General features: G+C 35.8%; 1 protein-coding gene and 1 pseudogene across 1 annotated transcript; one reads left to right on the top strand and one right to left on the bottom strand.

Annotated features, from left to right (window-relative positions):
• Positions 1–1774: 1774 nt before the first annotated feature.
• Positions 1775–3269, top strand: LOC117635487. Its single transcript, XM_034369798.1, has 4 exons — positions 1775–1949; positions 2069–2424; positions 2507–2785; positions 2909–3269. The coding sequence occupies exons 1-4, from the start codon at positions 1869–1871 to the stop codon at positions 3267–3269; spliced, it is 1077 nt and encodes a 358-aa protein (XP_034225689.1). The 5' UTR covers positions 1775–1868.
• A 2186-nt stretch (positions 3270–5455) lies between these two features.
• Positions 5456–27395, bottom strand: part of LOC117635488 — a 36981-nt pseudogene continuing 15041 nt past the window's right edge.

Here is a 27395-nt window from a genome sequence, read left to right on the forward strand (position 1 = left end):
TTTTTCATAATCTTTGAAAATGCTGAGAGGTTCACAAAACTGGTTCGTCCATTTGCAAAAGTATAAGTACATAATATACTTTGGCAACCCAAACAAAGGCAATACCATCTATCCAAAGTGGAAGGCATGCTGACACAATAACTATTTATCACCTGTCTTCAACACCTCTCTGCCATCACTACTAGAATTGTTGATATGGGTTGGTTTGACTTCTGAAGCACCGGGGCTCAGTTCTCGCTGATGCTTCGCATCGGTAGACTCATTTCATGCACATTTGACAGGAAATTTTGTTTGTAAGTATTAATTACATGATCTCATTGACAGATATTATACTGTGATCATCAACCAGAAATTCACAATTAACCACTCCTGATAAAGTGTTAATCCCAAAGAAAATCATCCAGTTTCAGATGCTCGCACCTATATATATACTTACAGCATGCGAGTCTTCGATCTAGCATATACATGCACATATAGTAGAGAATGATCTTATTTCTGCATTTACCTGAAGCGTCAGCTCCACTTGACTTAGTACTTGTCAGGGGCATTGCAGAATTGATATGTCTCTTTGAATTGGAGACATATTGATCTGGATTCTTCACCTTTATCCTGAGTGCAACAAAAACGTCCATTTGTTTATCCAAATGATTTGCTTCTTGCTTCACCTCCTCCACCTTGTCCTTGTAAAAGTATTGACCTCGTTGAGCTCTTCATCGAGTTTTCTGAAGAATGTTACCTCAATTTCAACTTGGTGTTGTAAAACTGCCTGGAACCATCTCCATGCAATGTGTTGACATCTATTGCCCAGTCCCCAATACTTCCATTAGTATTATGGAGACTGCTAGGAACATTGTAGCTCTATGCCACTGATGATGGTTCTGCCAGGAGGAGGAGGTCTTCAGAGTGCTTCCTTTGTTTGTATTCTCTGAGCGCCCTTAGTATCCTCTTGAGAGTCTGAGACCATTATAATCCATGTAGGCTTCCACCCAGTCAGGCACCATTTGTTTCTTGAACTCTTTCCCGAATTAGTTTAATCCATTAATTGAAGTATGAAAACTAATATACTGAGTTTAATCATTAACACACAAACCATCAAACTACGGAGATGCAGAGGATCCACAATATCATCATTCTTCAAACAATGGCAAGTAATAAAAACCTGAGTCCTTTTTAATAAATTATCAGCTGCAAAATCCACCTTACAAAGTTTGGGAGTCCACAATCGAGAAAACACTGTCGTCATCCTCTCTGACGCATATTGTCATACCAAGTCGTGCACGCAATACAACCTTAGCTAGCATCACTTTCCCCAAATTGATCAACCTCTTTAAACTAATCAATTTGAAGATCATCGGGGAGGCCGTGTAGGACGAATGATGTCTTGAACTTGAGGGAATCGGGAGTTCGTTCGACCACTGATATACATGAGTTTACCTTTATGGAACTGGAGCCCTAATTAGAAGTTAAAGTGCACCAAACCAACACCCTAATTGGACGTCTCGCATGTAGGTGGGGAGAGAGTGGGTACTAGGGGGGTTGCCTGATTCTAAGTGAAACCTAATTAAAGCCACGTTTTAATCCAGCCGTCTAATTTCATCCAATGGCTGCGAGCTGTCCGCAAATAACCTTCCGCAAGAGAGAACGGCTCTAGGAAGAGCAACGAGCCTTTGTTTCCAATTTCCTGATTATGCCGTAATTTCCTATATTAGCATTAGGATTCCTAATTAATATAGATTTAAACCCTAGGTATTCAATTCTCTATAAAAAGAACAAAATCGTCGAGAGAGTCAGAGAGAAGAGCAAAGACACAGTTTTTAATAGCAAAAGAGTGTTTTCATATTGGAGGATACTGCAATCGTTTATTTGGGATGGGAAAGCTACAAGTTTCAGTTGATGGAATACAAAAGGAACAAAAACATAAACTCAACCCCGAAAAGGATTTGGTGGTGGTATGTTTTGACTACGTTCCTATTTTTATTTTATGTTATTCTATTTTGTGTTCCATCGATTATGTTCATGTGATGTGTGTAAAGCTACAAATATGATGTTGTGATTATTTATTTTGCAGAACAAAGATGGAATTTTCATACAATACGAGTTTAATTATGACCCATCCCAAATCTACTCCAGCGGAAAAATCTACTTCAAAAATGGCAAAGAAGGAGAAGCTCGATTTTTTAAATTCGAAAAATCGGAAGAGGACTTAGCAAAGAAGACATTTACCCTGACTTCCAAGTTAGCAAATTATGATCAGCGTGTGGGTGTCTTGAAACCTCACTTCCTCACCTATTATGAACCACAAAATATTTGGATTTTGTGCTACGAAAAATTCAATCATCTTCTAAGTGAAATAAATATTGATGCTGAGGATTTTGTCAATGGCGATTCTCGTATTCTATCTTTTTGGTGGCGCAGTTCCATACGGTAAAATATATTCATGCTCATATATATAATGTATCGTATAATAATTAGTACTGACATAATTTTTTTAAATCTATTTGTGCAGGAACCTTTTACGAACGATAAAGCATATGCATTCTTATAAGTTTTTTCATAAGGGTTTGAACAGAAGTGACAATTATGTTGTTGTTTCCGGTCGAGTCAAGATTATTAACATCCAAAGTAGTTTTGAAGATCTTGAAGATCCTCCTTCACAAGTAAATGTGTTGAGAATGAATGACTTAAAAGCATTTAGGAACATGTTAAAGGAAAAAATAATGTTGCCAGAAGATTCTTGGGTTGATCGTGATTCTTTCTTTGATTTCTTTGACAAAGAAGAATATCCGTAAGTTCAGTGTACTTGAATTCTTTTTTTATTTTTTTCTTTTCTACATGAAAAAGTACAATGTATTTTACTTAATTTGGCTTACAAACCTTAGTGTTGAATTTTTGTTGCTTTTGTTTCCAGGTACCATATATTTATTGAGAAACTAGCAAGCCATCCCTTTTTATTAACTCCAGCTGAAAGAATGAAGAGTTTTTACAGTATACATGATTCTGCAAATGAAAGCAAGTTCAAGAGAAGATTAGATGGTAGGGAATTCTATAAGTATAGGGGATGGAATAGGAAAGATATGTTTCGTGAGTTCCAAAAGGTTTATAAAATTTTCAATTCGAAATATGACGGTGATTGTGTATGGGACCTTCTAGAATTTTTGAAAGATGTATATGAAGATGATAATCGTCGTGAGTTAACCCTTGATGCTGCCTACGCTGAGGTCAGAAGGTTGTACCCTGATTTCTTTGAGAAGATTCATGCCATCGTATGAAGGTAAAATCTATTCTATGTGAATAGAATACTCTTTTCTTTGGGCTTTTATCCTTGTAATTAGTCACTCTTGGGCTTTTATCCTTCTATTGACTTGTTTAATTCTTTTGTTTTATGCAGATCATGGTATAGCTAGCCTCCCTTCCACTCAATTTGAAGATGTGCCTTTTCTTGCTGTGGATTTGGGAAATTTATTTATTTATTTATCCCTTTGATTTTAGAGCATTGTGGTACTTTTGTTTTCGTGGGTTTCTGTTTTTTAAGAATATTGGAAGACATCATTATTTTCTTGAATGACAGAATGGGTGCCAAATTTTTGTATCTTGAATGCTGTCCTTTATAACAGTTAATGGTTTCTGTCGTTTTATTTTTATACAAGCAATATGTGCTTTGATTGCTAACTTCATTGGCCTCTTTAACTTAATCTGACATCAGAGATCCAAACAATGATAAACTGGTAATGAAGCAAAACAGGTATTTATCAATCACTGCGGGGCTCATAAAATCTGCAAATGCAAAATAAGACTAGACCTTGTCTAGGAGTGGCATTTTTTCCTTCTGAGCCTTGTGAGTGTGAGAGAAAAAGGCATAGGCTATATCAGGAAGGAAGAATGCCCTGCTCTTATTTCTGTGCAAGGAAATCTTTTATCCCAATACATGCAATTCACTGCCAGCCGAAAATTTGCGGGGAAAAAAAAAATTTATCATTACGAAAAGATGAAATGTATAACCGTAATATTTCCAGAATCCTTGTTAATTTATATTCCAAGTAAAGCACTCGGTAAATGTCATTAACCCAACTGTTTTGCCTCAAAAAGTTGATAGCAGCATGTAAAGCATACCAATTACAGATGCATAAGGGGCAATTTATTTCACGGAAAACAGGGTTGTAGTGTTTGGGATTTGCATAATAGTTGGCCTGAAATAAATTCAGTGTTTTGAGTTGGTACGTAATAACATAAAAGCAGTTGATGCTCTGAGTAAAATTGACCTAGGAAAATCTTCAAGTCCCTAACCTGCTGAAATTTTGGTTGCACAGTTTCCTGTCTTCTTGCCTTGCAGCAACCAAGTCATGCTGTATCACCTGTAAGGTATCAGACCATGACAGTTATACTCAGTTTAAGAAAGGTTAATTGTTCATGTCAAGCTAACTCTTACCTTCTGCATTTCGGACTCAATAGAATGCCGCAATGATCTAAGAGTAGCCAAGTACCATCTCCAAACCTCTAGTGCTTCTGCAGCAACTTCAGAGGAACCAAGTGAACAAGGGTGGGAAGGTAACACTATAGCAACATGCAAAATGTTTGATTTACCTTCAGAAAGAATAAGCACTTGGACGTCAGCTTCCTTGCTATCAAGAATCTTTTACCATTCACGCATTGTTTATAGAACTTAAAATCATATTCCACCTGAAACAGACAAATTAAAATCTATCAAGTGCCTTAGCGCAATACTCCGCTATCCATGACATAATAATCTCATGAAGAACAAATTCTTTTAAAATTCTCAGGAATGCATTGTTCACTAGTAAGGATCAAACCAGGCAGAGTTTTCTAATTTAACAGAAAAATCACCTTTTGCAACTCCATTAGAGTTTTAAGCACTCTTGCATTTTCAACCCCGACAGTCCCAGCTTCCAACTAGGTCTCAGCAAAGATCAAGTGTGAACCCTCAGCCAGCTGCAGAGCTCCAGTTGTCAGCCTGGAGCCATGTGAAGAGTTAAAAACTATAACAAAATGGATACTTTGAAATACAAAAATTACTACTGAAAGGAAAATTCCCGATAGCAAGGTGAAGCTGAGTGCCAAACACAGGTACACTTTGTTTGCTAAAACAAGTGAGACTCGATGAAAGCTTCCCCACAGCAACAGTTTCAATGCATCAAACAAAAAACTAATTCGAGGGAACGGCATTTTAACATCAAATGTGATAAATATCTAGGTGGAGCTAAACACGAGATTAGTGGGAAAATACACATTAGGGTTTTCAAGCACCACAAATGAGCCCAAATCAAAAGGAATGGCAATTGACAATTGACCGTACTCCAATCAGGATTGGAAAAGGTCATAACATCTTCTAATGCATAATCGTCGTCTCAACCATATCTGATTTCATTCTGGAAACATTATCAGTAGGACTGTCCAGCTCAATTAGTCCCATGCTGTATGAGGAAACAAGCAATGTGTGTCATCTCCAGATCGTTTTGTTGGCATCTGTGAAAAAAGCATTGTGATGTGCCATGAGGCACTGGACAACCTCAATAGCGCCAAAGTCAAAGGGCACGCCATCATCCAAGGGAATGGAATCATCTACAGCATCGCCTTCATCTGAATCCTCAACAATGATGGTAAAGCAAAGGAACAAAGAAAAAACAAAAGAATAACTTCTTCCAGAAAACCAACAAGATAAAACCGCTTTATTTCCTATTATTTCTCTAACACAGGAATAATTTTCTATGAAAAAACAAATTGTGCTGTTTTCTTTCTTTTACAATTCAATTTTTCGTCAAACAATCAGCCCATGTATTTTGACCTTGCAGTCATGCAGTTTAGTAGCTTACAAATTTAAAACTATATATTTTAAAATATTTTTTTAAGTGATTGAATAAAATAAAATAAGTGAAGTTAATTACGATAAGAATTATACAAGTAAAATGGTTTCAAAGAGATCTTTAAAAGAGACCAATTTTGAATATATATATTAATAACAAAATTTTGTTTGGTTGGTGTTAATATTATATAAACACTTTTTTTTTTCCTGAAAAATTAAATGTAATGAAAAAGTTAAAAAGTACAAAGTAATATTGTCCATGTGTCCATAAGAGAAAGGCTATAGAATTATTATGGTGGGCCAGCTTATTAAAATGAATTTTATTTCAGAGTTCATTTTATTGACCTCTGAAATGAACTATTGATCTCTGAAATGAACTATTGATCTCTGAAATGAAATATTGATCTTTGAAATGAAAAGCATTGCAAGTTAAAAGTTCAATTTATTGACATAAAATTGAAATGACCTTCAATATTGCAAATGTCAAAAGTTCAATTTATTGAAATAAAATTGAAATGACCTTCAATATTGCAAATGCTCTTAGTTCTTCTTTCTTTTTTAGTCGATAAAGAGACCTCTTATTTCTATGCGAGGAGATCTTTTCTGCCATATGCAATTCATTGCCATCCGAAAACAACAAAAAAGAAAAAGAAAAGGGAAATAAATTAAAGAGTGCATTCAATATTTATTTTTTTAAAAAAAAAAATTTATCTTGATGAAAAGATTAAATGGATAACCATAATGTTTCCAAGATCCAAGATCCTTCTCGATTTAAAATCCAACTATGGCCCATTTGGAATTGCTTATTGGGGGCCATAAGTGAAACCACAAGTGCTTCACCCAACCATGGCATGAGCACAGCCCTCTTAAATAAGGCCTGACCCAGCATGGTCCGTATCTTTGGGCAGGCTTTTAATCTTTGCTTCCTTTATTTTCTCTCTCCAATTTCTATCAAAGTCGCTAGCACTCGATACCAAAAAGGGCAAATGAATAATGAATTTATGTGTTCGTCTAAATTTTCAAGGATATAGTTCATATATGTCATGCAAATTATGGTTCAACTATATTCTTACCAAGGAAAGATATAGGGGTGGGTGCGGTCTGGTCCGGTTTAGTTTTTACTTCACACTGGAATCGAAACTGATATTATTTAACCAGTGCAGTTCGGTCTAATTTTGGCAAAAAAAATTTATAAAACCAATTGGTTAAATTTAAATAGATTTCAGTGCGTTTTTGGTTTTTTCGGTTTCGAACCGGATATTATTTTATTTTTTTTTACAAATTCCAACAATTTTTTTTTTTTTGGCTTAAAATTTCACAAATGATCCAATATCATGCAAATAGAGATGATTTAGCCTAGAAAAGAAAAGTGCTTTGAAATATTAGTTATTGGATTAAAAATTTAGTATTGGGACTTAAATAATTTCAAATATATATATACACAGTCGATCCGGTCTGGTTTTGTAAGGTGTGAAACCAATATTGAAACTAATTTGAAGCGATCCATTTTGGTTTGGTGACAGTTTGTTGACTTTTTAGTCAACACGATTTTTTTTCGATTTTGTCCATCTGGTACTACTCGGTGTTCCGATTTTTCGATCTCGATGCCCACCCCTAAAATAAATAAATAAATATATATATATAGGATAGATTCGTGACATCATATTTTTGACACAAATTTTGGGCCATTAGATTACTCCACTTTTAATGGTTGAGATTAAATATTACATGGCAAGTAGTATTTTTTAATTTTTTTTAAATAGACAATCATTAATTTTATTCTCTCTCATAAAAATAAAAGGAAAATTTTCTCTCTCCAACCTTTTTGCTAGAAGACGTAATCTCTCTTGCCTCTTTAATCTCAAATATTTATTAGGATCTAATAAATAAAGAATCTCACCAAAAACTATGTATGTACCCGAATCAATAGAAAAATACACATTAAAAGCCACCAGTTTGACAAAGAAAAACATTAAATTTCACCAAATCGGTTCAAAATAAAATTCAAAATATAATAAGAAACAAGAAAAACGTCCCTGAAATATATACGTATATATATATATATTTCTTATGGGCAATTCGTACTATTTCTTCAAAATTAATGATAAAAAATTAACGATTCAAATTAAGAAAATGGACTAATTAAAGATGGAAAATCACGCTTAAAAGCTAAGTACAACACTAAAAAGGAAGTATACGTATATTTATGGGATTTTCTTGTTGCTTGAGCTAATTAATTTCAAGAAAAGTTTCTTTTTGGAAAGATTTGAATTTAATTTCTTATTTAATATTTAACTATAACACAAATAATCTTTAAGATATTATTTTCCTGATATGGTTATATTTTTTTTTATCAATAATTTAGTATTTTAATATTTTCTTATCATCCAAATTTTAGGATATTAATTCCATACTTCCGTTTTCCACACGCACGCATTCTTCTCCTTTTTTTTTTCTTTTTTGGTTGCAACGTGCTTTCTTCTCCTTTTTTGGGTGCCTTTTGTCTAGTTTGGGTCCCAAATTTGTTCCACTATATTAGAATTAGGGTTTCTGATCAATTAACCCTTGGCAAAACACAGCCATTATTCATTCAATCAAATTAAGTACAAAGAGTTTAGGGAGAGGAGAGCAAAGTGACAGTTTTTAATAGCAAGAGAGAGTGTTTTCATATTGGAGGATACTGCAATCTTTTCTTTGGAATGGAAAAGCAACAAGCTTCAGTTGATGGAATACAAAAGGAACATAAACATAAACTCAACCCCGACAAGGATTTGTTGGTGGTATGTTTTGACTACGTTTCCGTTTTTATTTTATGTTATTCTATTTTGTGTTCCATCGATTATGTTCAATATGATGTTGTGGTTATTTATTTTGCAGAAAAGGGGTAGAATTATCATACAATACGAGTTTAATTATGACCCATCTCGGATCTACTCTACCGGAAAAATCTACTTCAAAAATGGCAAAGAAGAAGAGGCTCGATTTTTTAAATACGAGAAATCGGAAGAGGACTTAGCAAAGAAGATATTTACCCTGACTTCCAAGTTGGCTTCCAAGTTAGGAGATTACGAGCCTGTGCATGTCTTGAAACCTCACTTCCTCACCTATTATGAACCACAAAATATTTGGATTTTGTGCTACAAAAAATTCGATCATCTTCTAAGTGAAATAAAGATGGATGTTGAGGATTTTGTAGATGGACCTCGTCTTCTATCTCTTTGGTGGCGTGAATCGATTCGGTAAAATATAGTCATGCATATATATTTTGGTTTGAATTTATATATTGTATAACAATTAATACTCACACAATTGTATTTAATCTATTTGTGCAGGGACGTTTTACGAACAATAAAATATATACATTCTCATAATATGTTTCATAATGGTTTGAACGAAACATACAATTATGCTGTTGTTTCCGGTCAAATCAAGATTATTAACGTCCACAGAAATGTTAAAGACCTCGAAGATCCTATACATCCATCAGAAGTACAGGCGTTGAGAATGAAGGACTTAATAGCATTTAGGAACATGTTAAAAGAGAAAATAATGTTGCCAAAAGTCCGGTGGGCTGATCGTGATTATTTCTTAGCTTTCTTTCACAAAGAAGAAGAATTGTAAGTTTAGTGGACTTGCAAACTTTTTTTTTTTCTTTTCCAAAGGAAAGTAGTATAATGTATTTTATTTAATTTGCCTTCCAAACCTTAATTAGTGTTCAATTTTTTTGGCTTTGGTTTTCAGGTACCCTATATTTGTCGAGAAACTAGCAAGCCATCCATTTTTATTGACTCCGGCTGGAAGAATGGAGTGTTTTTCCAATATATGGAAATCCGCTTTTAAAAGCAATAAGTTCAAGAGAATTTTAAATGGTAGAACATTCCTTAAGTATAGGAACTGGAATAGGGAAGATATGGCTCGTGAGTTCCAAAAGGTTTATAAACGTTCCAATTCGAAATATAACTGTGAATGTGTCTGGGATCTTCTAGAATTTTTGAGAGATATATATCTCGATCTACCATGTAATATGAAAGCTGTGGATGCTGAGGTCAAAAGATTGTACCCTAATTTCTTGAATGAGATATTTGCCATCGACTGAAGGTAAATCTATTCTATGTGAATATAGTACTCTTTTATTTGGACTTTTATCCTTGTAATTAGTCGCTCTTGTAAATCTATCCTTCTGTTTTATGCAGATCATGGTATAGCTAGCCTCTCTTCCACTCAACTTGAAGATATGCTTTTTCTTGCTGTGGATTTGGGGACTTCTTTTTTCCGTTAGGTTTTAGTTGGATTGTGAATCTTTTTTAAGAGAGTTTTTGTTTTTTTAAGAGTATTGGAAGACATCATTATTTTTTCTTTTTCTTGAACAATAATGCTATGAGCACCAAATTATTTACCAATTAATGTGGATCAAGACATGGGATCTCGAGCCTCTATATTTACATACGGTGCTTTTACTCACATTTCGCAACATCTAGGTCATTCCAATAATCTAACGACTTAAGATTTGACACTTCATTTTAAAATTTTTTACACTCATCCATTTAATTAACTCTAACTTAACAGTGTTAAATTTAAATATTTAAAAAGAAAAAAGACTTTCATCTTGCTTCCTCACAGCCAGCCTCCTCCCTCCCTCCACCCCAAACTCTCGTTTCTTAAAAAAAGTACTCTTCAAACAAAACAAATTTGAGTGTATTGTTTGGAAATACATAAATAAACTATAAATTAAAAAAAGGGTTCTACAAACTTGCAGATTGCAATGAATCTCAGTTTTAATAAATTCACTAGGACAATACCACTAGCACTTGGAAATCATTGTCGTTCAAAACAATTATGAAGAAGCATCTCCACCCATCTAGGATTGGGTTGCCGTCTTCGTGTTCTTGCTAAAAAGGCACATTCATGGAAGAGGGAGAGAGTTATCGAAGATGTGGGATGGCTGCCAGGTTTATTTGTTTTTAAAAAATTTTAAAATTTTATTTAAACTTAATTAACATGGTTAAGTTGAAGTTAATTAAATGGATGAGTGAAAAAATGTAATCAAATTTACTGTTTGTAAATGGCCTAGATGTTGCGAAGTGCGGATAAATGCACTGTTTGTAAATGTACTCGGGATCCCAAGACATGACCTTCCAAGTCATATGACATGTCACATAATTTAATTACTAAAAAATTCAATCCTTTACACGTCATTATTGTTGGAATATTATTATTACCTGAATATCCCTATATATATAACGTTTTTCTTAAATTAAAGGGTTTAGATGAACCATAAACCCTCTTAAATTAAAAGTTGGTACATAAAAATTTTGAATTTAAACAATGGGTACATTTTCCTGATATGGTTATATCTTTTTAATAATTTAGGATTCTAATATATTATGCAAGTTTTAGTAAAATTCCACACTTGCCTTTTTCCACTGTGCATTTCCCTTCTTCTTCTTGTTTTGTTTTGTTTTGTATTTTTTTCGGGTGGGGGTGGTGTGCAACGTGCCTTCTTCTAGGAAACTTTGTGTTCTAGTTTCCTTTTTTGGTTTCTCATGTATAAGAATTATGGTTCCTGATTTATTAAGGTCTAAGATGATTCCTTATAAAAAGGACAGAACCCTTAGCACAACACAGCCAAAAATCATTCAATCAAATTAAAGTACATCAACTCAACGGAAGAGAGGAGAGCAAAGTGAGAGAAGTGAGAGTTTTTAATAGCAAAAGATTGGAGGAGTATTCGTACTGCACTCTGTCGTGGATTCCTGAATCATGGACGTAATAGACTTGTCAAATGTGAGAATTAGACGGGATGGATGTGTATTTTTCTCTAAAAGTTAGTTTTTTCATTCATTCATTTAAATTATTGATGTGTTTGTTGCGCAGGCAACACGCGGGGAAGCTGCTAAAGCCGGTGGTCTTATCTTTTCATGGGAATTTGGTAAATACAAGAAAGTTTCTGCTCTTGTTACGTCTGTTATCCGTACTGGGGTAAGGGATAAAATAATACTAGTGATTAAACAAGAGAAGACATGGAAGATTGCCTTCTCACTTTGTGGTGTCACATGGCCCAGAGGTAAGGAGCCTTATGCAGATGAAGCATTTGAACTACTGAGGCAAACCATACTTCATACAAAAGTGGAGGTAAGCACTTATCTGGTAGCTTTGATTTCCCCCGGTTTTCTTCGTGCTTCGACAAATTCTATCTCTTGTACAGGTTCTATTGGATACTGTTGATGGAGATGGATATTTCATTGGAACGTTATTGGCGTCAAATACCCATGTAGCAATCCCCCTCCTTCAAGCTGGCCTTGCAAAATTGGAAGAAAATTTTCCCAAAGCTTATAGTACCGAATTTAATAACGCTCAGAAATATGCAAGAGAGGAGAAATTGAAAGTATGTAAAGCAGCATATATATATACATGCATTATGACAACTGTCTGGCTTTTATCTAATTGTGTTAATAATATTCATTTTGTTGCAGATTTGGGAGACTTATGTTGAAACATCTTAGAACAGAAAAAAGAGCTGAAGGGCATTCAAGAACTTACAAAAGTGTCAAGAAGAAGCAAAGGTCAATATATATGGAGGAGATATCTAGCAAGTGCAAGGAACAAATATAGTTTCATGTATCTTAAGACGAAATTTATGGTGTTTATTTGTTTTTTATTTTTGCTAACTCTTATTTGAGAAGTTTTGTTGAGATAATATTTTCTTTGATGAGAACTCTTTCCGAAGACTTAGGGGGTGTATCCAATTCAAACTTTTAATGACTTTTATAGAGTTTGAAAGTCTGGAGGTATTCAATTTAGACTTTTAAAGAGTATATAAAAGTCTAGTGGTATTCAATTGTGAAAAAGTATTTAAAAGTTTGGTGATATTCAAAAAGTTAATGACTTTTAAAAAGCTTATTAAATGAATGACTTTTCCATACTTTTAAGGCTAATTATTAAGAGCAAAAGTCTTGCCAATTTATTAGTGACTTTTATCAACTCTATGAAAGTATTTAAGAATTTGTCATCTTTATGAAAGTCACTCACTTAAAAAAAAGTCTTTATAAGTATAAATTGGATACATCCTCCTTATTCTTCTCACTTTCGTGTTTGTGTATTTATATATCATGAATGAGAGAAAATTATATCGTGTTTTAACCAGTAATACATAACTGGTGGTAATCACTTTGTTGCAAAAGTTGTCAACAAATTTAATTACTGATTTTGTCTCTTCATTAACGGTGCGTTTGGATGAGGGAAATAAACTTGGGATTTTGACAAAAGTCAGAATTTCTAAATTGACATGAACCAATTCCCGTGTTTGGATTAAAAAAAAACATAGAAATTTAGAAATTATGCGTGGGAAAAAACATGAAATTTGGAGATCATAAATCCCAACTTTAAATTCTATCTAAAAGTTGTCATTTCTAAAATCCCAAGAGAGATTGAGTTTTTAAAAAAAATGACTTTACAAATAAAGATTAAATTCTGTGTTATAAATCCGTCACCCAAACAAGAAACTTTACAAATTCTAGAGCATTAATTTCCGTCATTTATGAAATCTTTTGTACTTCTAACTTTCCTCGTCCAAACGCACTGAGGAAAAGTATTGTAGATCTCCTTTTCTTTGAGAAGAAACGTACTTAATTGAAACTTAAGAAGGACTACAATCCTGACGCAAGAGATTCTGAATGAGATGAGGAGGTTCCTCGAACCAAACACACTCTTGGAAATAATTCAAAGCAAGACCAGCAAGTCGATGGGTTACACCATTAGTATTGTATTTCTTAACTGCAATATGCTAAAGATTGCATCAGGAACGTCAACACATACAATGTTCGCATGTAAACGTTTATTGGCATATTGAGTCAATGCATTAATTCATACATTCTGCTCAGTGTTATTGTGGTTCTTTTTATGAAACGCATATAGAGCATTAAAATGGTGCCTTTAACTTCAATCCCAATGGAAATGCACCAACAATGAAATTGATGACTGCACTCTAAGGTTTTTACGTATATCCATATACTTATTGTTGGCATAGGCTGCGATTTATGTATTTATTTTTTGTTGTAAAAGTTAGGAATGCGCAGAACTACCAACATTTCTTGGAGATTCGAACCTGAGACCACCGGCAGGGTACAAATTTTCGTTGTCTGAAGGTGTTTACAATTATATATCGGATATAGATCTGTGAGATATATGCCAGACCTATTCAATGTACTTCAATGTCCTTAAAAAAAAACATGAAATAACCCAATACAAATCAACACAAAGTAGAGGAAATTGACATGAATGTGGAAAAAAAAAAAAAAAAAAAACATTTCACAAATCAAAGTGTGAATCCCACAGAATTCGAATGCATTCCTTATTGGTTAACAGAAGATCAATTTTTATTTTTTTCTCATAACCATTACAATCCATCTCAGAAAACATATATACATGATACTCAAATGACCAAACCCACGAGAAATCAGGTTTAATCTCAAACTTGAGCGTAAATCTTCAAACCCAGATTTCAAAACTATCGCAAAACTCCAAATCCAAACAACAACCTAGATGGAGAAAAGAGAGAAAAATAACCATAGACATCGATAACCATACCCATAACCATACCCATACCTGATTGTGCTATTCAGTTCGCGATGGTGGATCTGCCCTTCAGCTTGCAAGGGCTGGCTCTTCCTCTTCCTTCTTTTCTCTTCTGCGTGCATGCGTGCTTAACTTCTGTCTTTTGCGGATCATTTGAGGGTTAAAACTTTTAAAACAATCATAGACGTAAGATCTCATTAAAAGACATCCAAAGACTGAGTATATACTGTTATTCTCTCATCAGGATGTCTGCATGTTACTATTGTGTGAATGCCACTGTAAACAAGGAGGAAAGTAGGGAGGATAATAAAAAAATTCAATGCGTCTGCACGATAATAATGCCCAAACGTCCACATAGGACAATTTCTATTGAAGATATGGAAAGATTACAAAATATATTGTACATTATTTGTTACCTTGTATAGGAATAGTCAACTTCTCTGTTAAGGCTTGTACAAATTAGTGCCTTTAACTTAGGATTTAAATTACCTTCCTTAGGTAGTCTTATTGGCCATATATATTGGTCTTCTTCTGTATTGCAAAGATATAACAAATATACGAGATATTATTTTTACATGGTATCAGAGCTTGTATTGATCCATTAAAAATTTTCATTCTTCCTACGTTTTTTTTTTTTCAACCATGTCTGACACTGCCTCCACTGCTTCTTCCAAATCTAATGGGAAGAAATCAGTTAATAAGGACACGCCGCTGTCCACAGAATATGCGGCTTCTTCTCCCCTTTATTTACATCATTCTGATAACCCTGGTGTGATTCTTGTTACACAGCTGCTGCTTGGTGACAATTATCCTACATGGTCTCGTGCCATGAGGATGGCTCTTGACGCCAAAAACAAACTTGGGTTCATTGATGGCAGTATTGCCAAACCTGAGGATGCTTCAACCAAATTTCATCAATGGACCAGGTGTAATAGCATGGTTCTATCTTGGATTGTTAACGCTCTCTCTCCCGAGATATCCAATAGTGTTATCTATACCGCTACAGCACGCGAAGTTTGGGACGATCTCCGTGAACGTTTTTCTCAAAAGAATGCTCCTAGGATTTTTGAGATTCGTCGCGCCATTGCCAATCATACACAAGGTAACTCATCCATAGCCTCTTATTATACTATTTTGAAAGGTTATTGGGATGAGTTATCTTCATATATTTCGTTAACCTCTTGCACTTGTGGAGCCTCTCAAACTAGCATGAATCACATTCAAGAAGAGCATCTCATGCAATTTTTGGCTGGGTTGAACGAATCTTATTTTGGGGTTCGTAGTAATATGCTTCTTCAGGATCCTTTGCCCACTGTCAATCGTGCCTACTCCTTACTCTTACAAGATGAACGCCAACGTTCTCTTCAACCTGTAATCACAACATCTCTCGATCAATCTGCCATGGCGGCTAATCGACCGCAGTCTCATAAACCATTTTATCATTGCAAATTTTGTGATACCGACGGTCACTCAGAATCTCGTTGTCGCAAAAATCCTGCCAGCAAAAATTATATGTTTTGCACATTTTGTGATACAGCAGGGCATACACAGTCTCATTGCAAAAAGAAGAATGGTACACACAGTCTCATTGCAAAAAGAAGAATGGTACTGCCAAGACCAATTCTTCTTCCTCACATACTACCTCTACTGGTTCTTTTGTCGCAGCAACCACTAGCACTCCAGCTGCACCAACTCTAACTCATGCACAATACAATCAATTGATTGCCATGTTGTCATCCGGTAAAAATAATTCTATGGCTAATCTTGCAGGTAACCCATTATGTTTTCATTCTTCATTCAATCTCAGTTCTTGGATAATTGATTCCGGCGCCACCGATCACATGGTTTCTAGTTCTAATATGTTAGACAACATGACCACTCTTCATACTGCTCCTATTAAATTACCTACTGGACAAACATCTAATATTACTCATATTGGCTCTTCCAAACCCTTACCCTCTTTACCTTTACATAATGTCTTATTGGTACCTGATTTTCATTTTAATCTTCTCTCCGTTAGCAAACTCACTAAGCTACTTAATTGTTTTATTACCTTTTATTCTGATCATTGTGTTTTGCAGGACCTGAGTTCGAAGAGGGAGATTGGTAAGGGATTGGAACGTGGTGGTCTTTATTATTTGGCTCCTGATGTACCCTCTATTGCTAATTCCGCTGTTGCTTCCCCGAGTTTCAATCTATGGCACTGGCGCTTAGGTCATCCATCTAAATTTATTCTTCCCCACCTACAAAATTTTCATTCTACAATTTCTATTCCTAATAATCATGTTTGCACCATTTGCCCTTTGGCTAAACATTGTAGACTTTCTTTTCCCTCAAGTACTATTTCAACGAATGCTTGCTTTGATTTGATTCATTGTGATGTGTGGGGGCCTTATTCTGTTCCTGCTCTTTCTGGTGCTAAATATTTTTTAACCATAGTAGATGATTATTCTCGTAGTACTTGGCTTTATTTAATGCAACATAAATCTGAAGTCACTACCTATCTACCTCGTTTTTTTGCTATGATTAAAACACAGTTTAATCTCACTATTCGCCAAGTTCGTACCGATAATGGAACTGAATTTTTTAATCACACCATTAAACATTTTTTTTCTTCACTTGGTGTCATTCATCAACATAGTTGTGTGGGAACACCGCAACAAAATGGCGTTGTCGAGCGCAAACATCGTCATCTTTTAAACATTGCTCGTTCTCTTCGTTTCCAATCGAATTTACCTTTATCTTTTTGGGGAGATTGTGTTCTTACTGCTACATATTTAATTAATCGTTTGCCCACAAAAATTTTACAAGGAAAAACACCTTATGATGTTCTTTTTGGCAAGTCACCATCTTATGCACATTTACGTATTTTTGGTTGCCTTTGTTATGGGCATAATCTTTCCCCTCACTCAAAGTTTGATAAACGAGCCACACCAGGCATTTTTCTTGGTTATCCACCTTCTCAAAAGGCTTACAAAATTTATGATCTTCACACTAAAAAGGTTTATACTTCACGTGATGTCACTTTCTATGAAACTGTATTTCCTTACAATTTATCCCACACAAATACCATGCCTAGTGTCTTACCTCTTCCTATACCAGAATTTGAGCCCTCTGATCATGCTACTGCTTCCGCACCTACACCACCCCTTAACCCCATTACAGAGACCACACCTCCTCCGTCTCCAATTACCACCCATTCCTCCCCAATATCACATACTTCTTCTCTCCCTCCTATTCCGTCCTCCTCTCCTCCATCTATACCAACACCGTCTGACTCTACTCCCCTTCCTCCTCGCCATCGAAAGCCACCAGGTTACCTTAGTGACTACCACTGCTACCAATCTCAAGTTGATCTTCCTTCCTCAACTCCGGTTCAACATGGCACCAGGTACCCTTTATCCCATTATTTATCTTATGACAAATTCTCTATTAAACATCAAAGTTTTCTTGCTTCTATTACTACCATTGTTGAGCCTAACACTTTTGATGAAGCCATTAAATATCCTGAATGGCGTAAAGCTATGCAAAGTGAACTTGCTGCCTTGGAAGCTAATCATACATGGACCCTCATGGCCTTGCCTGCTCATAAAAAAGCCATTGGCTGCAAGTGGGTCTATAAAATAAAACGGCATTCTAATGGCACTATTGAACGATGCAAAGCTCGCCTCGTTGCCAAGGGATATACGCAAATGGAAGGGATTGATTATCATGAAACTTTTTCTCCTGTTGCCAAGCTTACCACTGTTCGTGTTTTATTATCTTTGGCCGCTGCCAAGGGTTGGTGTCTTCAACAATTAGATGTCAACAATGCCTTTCTTCATGGTGATTTACATGAAGAGGTTTACATGCAGCTCCCTCCAGGTTCTCACGGCAAAGGGGGAAATATGGTGTGCCGTCTTAACAAATCACTTTATGGATTAAAGCAAGCTTCTCGGTGTTGGTTTGCAAAATTTTCCAAAGCATTACTTGATGCGGGATTTTCTCAATCTAAAGCAGATTACTCCCTTTTCTATCGTCACAAAGGTAAGTCCTCAATTTTCTTACTTGTATATGTCGATGATATTATTATTACAGGTACCGATACTGCTACTATATCAATTATCAAGAATTTGTTGCACCAACGTTTTCATTTAAAAGACCTTGGTGATTTAAAATACTTCCTTGGGATAGAAGTGTCTCGTTCTCCAAAAGGATTGTATTTGAGCCAACGGAAGTATGCACTTGACATTTTGAAAGACTCAGGTCTTATTGGTGCACGTCCTACTTTCTTCCCCATGGAACAAAATCTCAAGTTAAATAATGAAGATGGAGAACTATTACATAATCCAGAAACCTATAGAAGATTGGTGGGTCGCTTGATATATCTCACCATCACCAGGCCAGACATTGTTCATACAGTTCATATTTTGAGCCAATTCATGCAAAGCCCCCGTACAACTCATAAAGATGCTGCAGATCGATTATTACATTATTTGAAAGGGACTCCAGGCCAAGGGATTCTGTTATCATCTTCTAATAATTTTCAATTGAGAGCCTACTGTGATTCTAATTGGGCTAGCTGTCCAATGACAAGGAGGTCGACTACAGGTTACTTTGTACTTCTTGGAGAAAGTCCTATCTCATGGAAAACAAAGAAGCAAGATACTGTATCACGCTCATCAGCCGAAGCAGAATATAGAGCGATGGCTATGGCAACTTGTGAACTCCAATGGTTACGATATTTACTTTATGATCTTGGTCTGTCACACACCACACCAAGCTTACTTTATTGTGACAACCAAGCTGCTTTATACATAGCAGCTAATCCAGTATATCACGAGCGCACCAAGCATATTGAGATCGATTGTCATGTTGTTCGAGAGAAGATTCAAAATGGTTCTTTACGTACTGCCTATATTCCTTCAACGGAGCAACTCGCAGATGTCTTTACCAAGTCTTTAGGTAAAGATCAATTCCAACGACTCAAAAACAAGCTAGGTATTCTTGATCTCCATACTCCAGCTTGAGGGGGAATATTGAAGATATGGAAAGATTACAAAATATATTGTACATTATTTGTTACCTTGTATAGGAATAGTCAACTTCTCTGTTAAGGCTTGTACAAATTAGTGCCTTTAACTTAGGATTTAAATTACCTTCCTTAGGTAGTCTTATTGGCCATATATATTGGTCTTCTTCTGTATTGCAAAGATATAACAAATATACGAGATATTATTTTTACATGTATATATTCAAACACTCTTCAAAGAGCTCATGATACTTGATGGATAGCTCCTCATAATCACCCATATATTCTCTATCACTTGAAGACTCACATTTGATTTCACTGTTTGTTTGGAGATTCTTCATATTGGAACAATCACATCTAGAAGAACCAAGACCATTGCACTCAGAACATTGAACCAAGACCATGGGAATGCTAAGATGATTTTCAAACTACTTTTTGATATTGTTTGTAAATGTAGAGGCTCGAGATCCCAAAAATAAATGAATTTAGTACGAGAAAGAAAAACATTAGGTTGGTCATGTAGGACAGACGATGTCTTGGAGTTGAAGGAATCGATTCGATGTTTCTGCACAAAACGAGAGGATTAAAACATTAAACATTGGGTTTGTATATTAAAGACTAAAATGCCTTGAGTTCGACCATTGATTAGTAAAGGCACCCGTTGTCAATGAGGGTTGGTTGAGTTGGTAAGGATCATTCTTTTCGCTAGCAAGGTCTAGGTTTGAATCTCGTTCCCTGACAATCCCTCTTGGTGAATAATTTGTAAAAACCAAAAAATAGGCTACGACACCCTCTGTAAGTCCCCTCCCCCTTTTGTGACCCAAAAAAAACAAGAGTAAAGGCACTAGTTTTCCTTTTACTTTAAGGCCACGTTTGGTTCACGGAAAAATTTGATGGGAAATAATTGTGTAGGGTTTGGGGTTTCAAAAAGAGTTTTTCTATTTAAACCATGCACTTCTCTTTGTTCACCCCAACTTCTAATTCAAATTTTCACAATTTCTAAGGAAACCCCACTATCTTCCCAAACTACCCCTAAATACACACCCAGCCAAGAAAAGAAAAAAAAAAAAAAAAACTCATCAATCTCACACCTAGTGGTGGACCTATGAAGGTGCAGCTGCACCTCCCCACACCAGAAAATACAAATTAGGTACCGCATATTGCACCTTTGGTTAGCTTGGAAGTTGCCCTCTAAGTGTTCGATGAAAAGTCTGAGAGAAACTGGCTTTGTGTGCGATGTGCTGCGCATTATGACAACTGCCCTACCTTTTAACTAATTGTGTTAAGAATATTTATTCATTTTGGTGCAGATTTGGGAAAATTATGTTGTACCATCTCACCAGTATGAGGGCACCGGCGATATGGAGGAGATATCTAGCTAGTATGTGCTCAAGTTACCTACAGTAAATTTCAATTTATTGTTTGTGTTTTAACCTTCCAAAAAACCCTTATAAATAGGCCATGTGAGAATATTTATATTCAAAAGTTGCAACATAGTAGCGAACATTTTTTATAAGCCTCAATAGATAATGAAGTTGTATTAACTTTCACTAGCCTCTTCGCAAGCGTTTTTGCGCCTGCGAGAGTCTTTTTTTAAAAAAAAAATTTTAAGTTATTTTAGAATTAAAAAAGATAATGGGTAGTTGTATTTCATAAAAATATGATCCATTATCTGATTTTTCTTTTAATTTTAATTTTTTTAAATATGTAAAAGTGTGAATTTATCATATTATTTTTATTTAATTAATAATTTCAATTCTTAATGTTTGCATTTTCTGGTATTTTGACTGTTTTACCATTTTTTGTCTTTTGCTTTCTATATATAGATGTACAAGTCCAATACATAGATATGAACAAAGTACCAATATAATAAAACTATACCATATAGAGTAGGAAGCTTTGTTTCCACACTTTCCCAATTTTTTTGGGTGCAACGAGCCTTCTTCTATCAGAGGGTCAGGACACTTTGTTTCCAAGTTTCCCCTTCTTCTATTAGAATTCGGGTTCCTCTACTGTCACAGCACATCCACTATTCATTCATTCAACTTAAGTATTCAAGAGAGAGTTTAGAAAGAGGAGTGACAGTTTTTAATAGCGAAATAGAGAGTGTGTATTCATATTTCTGGAGTACCGGGTACAGATCGATCGTACTACAATCTCTTTGGTCGACTGTAAGTGGTGCCCCTATTTATATTTCTATTTATATTTCTGGAGTTTCCATTTCTTTTTATTTTCTATTATATCTTCTGCATATGTAATACATGGTGTGTGTGTGTGTATGCGCGGACGTATATATGATGGGACATTTGCTTTTGCAGATCATTGATGCACAACTTACTGAATATGAGTTAAACAACCATCAAATCTCAATTCTATTTTACCGGAAAAATATGTTTTAAAAAAATAATAGTTTTTCTCTTTTCGTAAGCCAAATACAAAATATTTATATTATAAATAACATAAAAACAAATTGAAAAGCTTTGAAGGTATAATACAATTGAAGAAAATAAAATAATAGGTAAGTAAAAGGAAAATAAATAATAAGTAAGAAGGTGAGTTTGGTACGGTGAAGCACGTCAAAGACGCTGTCCTAAAGCCTTTGTAGCCTCCGTACGTGCAGGTATTGACGGTCTACAAGACTCCAAGATACGACCCCTTCTACACAAACTTAAGATCCGCTATGAGCACGTTCACAGACAGATATAGGTATCCAAGTCACATAACCATTGCCCAAAATAATAATAATATAAAGTAGAGAATATATGTAAAAGTAGACAAGGAGAGAATTAGAATGTGTATGTGATATTCTGATAATGTATTGTGTGTTATTGTGTGTATTTCAAATGTAAAGGAGGAGTGGCCTTTTATAGGCATCCAAAAACATGTAACCTTCACCAACCATAAAAGTTCACCAACCAAAAAATTAAGGCATTCACAAACCAGAAATAAAACCTAAATATTAAATATTTATAACCCCCACAATAAATAAAATAAAATAGCCAAAATAATTAAATAAATAAAACGGTTAAATTTTTAAAACCTTTTAAAATTCCAACAAAATATACTTTAAATATGGTATAGAAAAGCATGTTCTGACAGGACCCGCCCCGGAAATCGAAGCGGACCCCGTCTTTGTTCCGACATCTTCTCAATGCGGGCCCACTTATTAAGAAACCGAGACTTTCTACCAAAATTTTGGCAGAGTCTCCCCTGTAATTTAAGCAAACCCAACAAAAATATTTCAACCTGCAACATACATAAAATAAAAATCCCAACCAGCATCATGCTTTCACAATTCAACAAGTCATACTAAATGGCCTCCGGCCTCACAAGTAAAATCTACCATGGGCGATAACAGAGCATCTACTAAATTTAGATTACAAGAACAGTTGAGTAGAAGAAATTACTTAAATCCTAACTAGGAAGGTTCACAGTTCGAGCCTCGTACACCACTTGCACGCTTTCTAGAACGACTACTGGCTGGGAGGCGCAAAACAAAAAACATGTGAGTGGACAAAAACCAGATTTGTAGTTAAAAACAATATAGTAACCCCACCGTATAAAAATAATGCTCAAGTCATGCAGGTTCACAATTCAATACTTAATTATTCAAAACATACTTCATTTAAAACTCTTCAAAACACAAGTCATCTCATTTATAAACCCCATTCTCTCAACCTTGCAACTCCTGCCGAACCACTGAAGAACTCTAATTCTTCACTCACTCAACTACACATATACATATATATATATATATATATAAATAGCTATACGATATACTCATCACACAACCTAGGTACCGGGAAAACAATCCCACTGGGGGATCGTTTGACTAGTCCACAGGATTTCCAGGTGCTATCCTGCGTCTAGGGATGAGCGGTCCAACCGGGGGACGAAACTCCAAAGCTCACACACTAGAACATCCAACGCCATGTGTAGCTCCCAAACTATGTCCTACGCGCGCAGACTGGATCATCACACACCGGAACATCCAACGCCATAGGTGATGACCCTAAACACTATACAGAGTCTTTCCATACGCCGGAACATCCAACGCCGCATATGGAAAGTGTCTCACACGCCGGAACATCCAACGCCGCGAGTGAGACGGATAACCTATTCTTCCCACACGCCGGAACATCCAACGCCGCGTGTGGAAAGTCTAATAACTGGGGAAGGTACTTACATAGTGTAATCATACAACTTCTCTCAACAACCCCTCATAATCAAGTTCTTCCACAACACACTTCAACAACCCACGTATCTCCCTATAGAGAATATATATATATATATATATATATACTTCCCCAAAATCCTTATAAAAATACACTCTCAATACCCAAAATGCCAAACTCACAATATATTGCCAAAGCGCTATACAACATCAAATTCATCTCATGAATATAATATATTCAATAAGCCATAAAAACATTATGCAAAAATCCTTCATCAATAAAACCATGCATATGATTGAAAACAAAGTCCACTCACAAATATTCCCACGCTGCCTGACCACGTGAGGGTCCTGCCTGCTGAGTATGTGCAGTCGAAACACCTATTTCGAGATACGAACCGTTAATTAATATAAAATTACGTCGAAGCGGAAATCACAAATTAAATGCTTAAATCCCCAAATTCCCAATACGTGCACGTTGAAGAAGGTATCCTAAGGTCCGATTACAGGTTTAGGAATCGTTCACGATTGTACGGTTATCGCTAACCCGCAAACTTTGCATTATTGAATCGGAACATCCGGGGCTCCGATTCATAATCCGTGAAGTCCCATACGGTCCTAGGAATACCTAGAACAACATATTTTAATTCGGAAAAGATCTAACGGTCAAAACCTATTGAACCCGGATAACGCACAATATGCGAAAATCTGTTTGATAGTCAAACGACGTCCGAATTGAGATCCGCAAATTCCTATGCACTCGTGGCAACCTAAGGATCTCATCGGGTCAAATTGCAGCTTCACCAGCCTCGCCCAGGTGCCGCCACACGCGCCGGCAGCGCGTGGGTGTGTAGAGTAATTCTGGTGACCGAAAAACTCCACACCCGAGCTCACCCTTCCTATCCTAGCTTCTACTCAAGGTCAGGATCACTTCATTCAACTACGGGAAGGTCCAATTCAGGCGGCAACTGGCAGGAATTTCACTTTGAAATCCGACCAAAACCTAGGTTTTCTAATTGATTTCCTAGACAACAAATCGGTCTAAACCTATACAATAGTCAGCTAGAACTCGAAAAATGGATGAGAAACCATACCTCACTCACCAGGTTTGGGCGGCGGAGGCTGCGTCGTTGCGACGGGAAAGCTTCGGTTCGAACCAGTCGAGCTCGTGGTCGGAGTTCGTGGTTTCCGATGGGGAAAACTAGCAGGTCTTGACCGGGACGTCGAGGCGAAGCTAAAGGGATCAGTCTCCTGTCCTGCCGTGGCCCGAGCTGAGAGAGCCGAAGAGAGAGAGGGTCGGTGTCGGGGAGAGAGAGAGACTGAGGAGAGAGAGAGTACTGAGTGCGCGCGTGGAGAGAGAGAGTTTAGGTGAAAAAATCTGATTTTTTACCAAACTTTTTGAAATATTTACAGTTTTGCCACTGATAATGTTTTGATCTCCAAATCTTCGTTACAATTCCGTTTCAAGCCTACCGCGTGTCTACGAATTCGTCTCAGTACCACCTACCCAAAAATACCATTCGTGGTCCCAAAATCCTTCAGGATAAGCAAATGACCAATTTACCCCTACCCCAAGGGTAAATTCGTAATTCATTTTAAATCAATTAAAATAGACACTTAATGTGGAGTCGGGGTGTTACATGTTCGATTTTTTAAGTTTAAAAAATCGGAAGAACGCTTAGCCAAGAAAATATTTTTTCAAACTTCCAAGATAATTAATGGGAGAGTCTTGAAAGCTTACTTTGCAACTTACTATGAACCACAAGAATTATGGATTTTGTGTTATGATTATTATCTTCTGGACGAAATGCAAGATGATAATGATCTTAAGAAGGAAGCGAGCAGGGAGGATTCCGATATTCTGTCAATTTGGTGGGGCAATGAGATTCGGTATAATATTATATTGATTTCTTTTATTTTTATTTTTTTCTCAATTATGTATCGCTTTTCAAATAAAACCCAACATATTGTTTTTAATCCATTGATTTCAAATATATATTGTATACTAATTAATACTGACATTATGATTTTTTAATCTATTTGTGCAGGAATCTTTTACAAACGATAAAACATATACATTCTCATAAGCTTTTTCATATGGGTTTGAACAAAATGGAGAATTACGTTGTTGTTGACGATCAAATCAAGATTATTAACATTCAAAGTAGTTTTGCAGACCTCGAGGACGTTGAGAATACTACAAAACTAAGGACGTTGAGAATCGATGACTTAAAAGCATTGAGGAACATGTTAAAAGAAAGAATACTGCTGCCAGGAGTTCCTTGGATTGATCGTGATTATTTCTTTGTTTTCTTTGACAATGTCAAATATGAGTAAGTTTAGTGGTGTTACAAACTGTTTTCTCCCTCCTCTGAATGAAAAATATATAATACTAACCTTAATGTCTAACTTCTTTTGTTCTCAGGTACCCTACGTTTGTCAATAAACTAGCAAGCCATCCCTTTTTATTGACTCATGAAAAAAGAATGGAGTGTTTTAGGAATATAGTGCGCAGATCCACAAATGAAAGTAAGTTGAAGGGAATATTAGATGGTAAAGCATTCCAAAGGTATAGAAACTGGAATAGGTTTGGAGAGATGAGTAGTAGGTTCAAAAAGATTTATAAATGTTCAAAATATGATGGTGAATGTGTATTGGATCTTGTTAAATTTTTGAAAGATGTAGATCTCGATCATCCTTCTGAAGCTGTGGATACTGAGGTCAGAAGATTGTACCCTAATTTCTTGGATGAGATTTATACCATCTTATGAAGGTAAATGTATGCTATGTGAACAGAATATACTCTTTCCTTTGTGCTTTTATCCTTCTATATTGACTTGTTTAATTCTTTTGTTCTGTGCAGATCATGGCATAGCCTCCCTTCCACCCAACTAAAGATATGCTTTTTCTTGCTGTGGAATTTGGGGACTGTTTTTCTTTCTTTCTTTTTCCATTAGGTTTTAGTGGATAGTGGCACTAAATTTTTTTTCCATAATATTATTGTTTTCGTGAGTTTTTGTTTTTTAAGAATATTGGAAGACATTATTATTTTCTTGAATGACATACAGGGCGCCAAATTTTTTTATCTTGAATGCTGTCCTTTATATATAATTAATATGGATTCTAGTTGGCTTATGATAACTCAGACTCAAATCGATTTTCTCATGCACGGAATATATTTGTAAGCCCCTACTAAGTTGCTCTAAACCCACCACGAAATGGGAACGGATCCTTTGTCCTCATTTTCCATGTTCCTTTTTTAATTTTTTGACAAATGTCCATCCACTTAACTCCGATATAACACCATTAAGTTCTAATAAAATAAAATAAAAATAATAAAAACTAAAAACTAAAATAGTAAAACAAAATAACCTCGCAGCCAATCACCCAAGTCCATTTGGTCGGCCAATCTTGGCTTTTGGCTAGGGCTCAATAAACTTGACCACCTGCAATTGTGGTCTCGCAATGTCGAGTTTTTCTCCTACAATCATGTCTATTATTATTGCATCTTGAGTCGTGCTCCGACCTTTTTCTTCACTATATTGTAGGCCATTACACCCTAAGATGGTTGCAATTTTCATCGGTGACCATCTTTTAGGTCTCATCCCCTTGGGTGGACTCCTTTTCCTCAACCAATGTTAGGCTCTCAATAGGACGGTCGACTTGAACATTTGATCCTAAGGTCGTCTCGCCCATCTCTTTCTCATTCTCATATTCCCTACTAACCTTACTTTCCTCTAGAGGAGTAGGTGGAATGGGTGGCCGACTTGCAACCACATGAGAATTTTCCTCTTGCGACTGAGAATCAAGGTTGGGGT

Source organism: Prunus dulcis, chromosome 7 (assembly GCF_902201215.1).
Source record: "Prunus dulcis chromosome 7, ALMONDv2, whole genome shotgun sequence".
Lineage (NCBI taxonomy): Eukaryota > Viridiplantae > Streptophyta > Magnoliopsida > Rosales > Rosaceae > Prunus > Prunus dulcis.

Excerpts from the sequence above, each read along its gene's own strand:
- LOC117635487 (XM_034369798.1), top strand. The coding sequence starts at position 1,869 with ATGGGAAAGCTACAAGTTTCAGTTGATGGAATACAAAAGGAACAAAAA. Across the intron at positions 2,425-2,506 it reads TGGTGGCGCAGTTCCATACG|GAACCTTTTACGAACGATAA; the intron begins GTAAAATATATT and ends CTATTTGTGCAG. Across the intron at positions 2,786-2,908 it reads TTTGACAAAGAAGAATATCC|GTACCATATATTTATTGAGA; the intron begins GTAAGTTCAGTG and ends TTTTGTTTCCAG.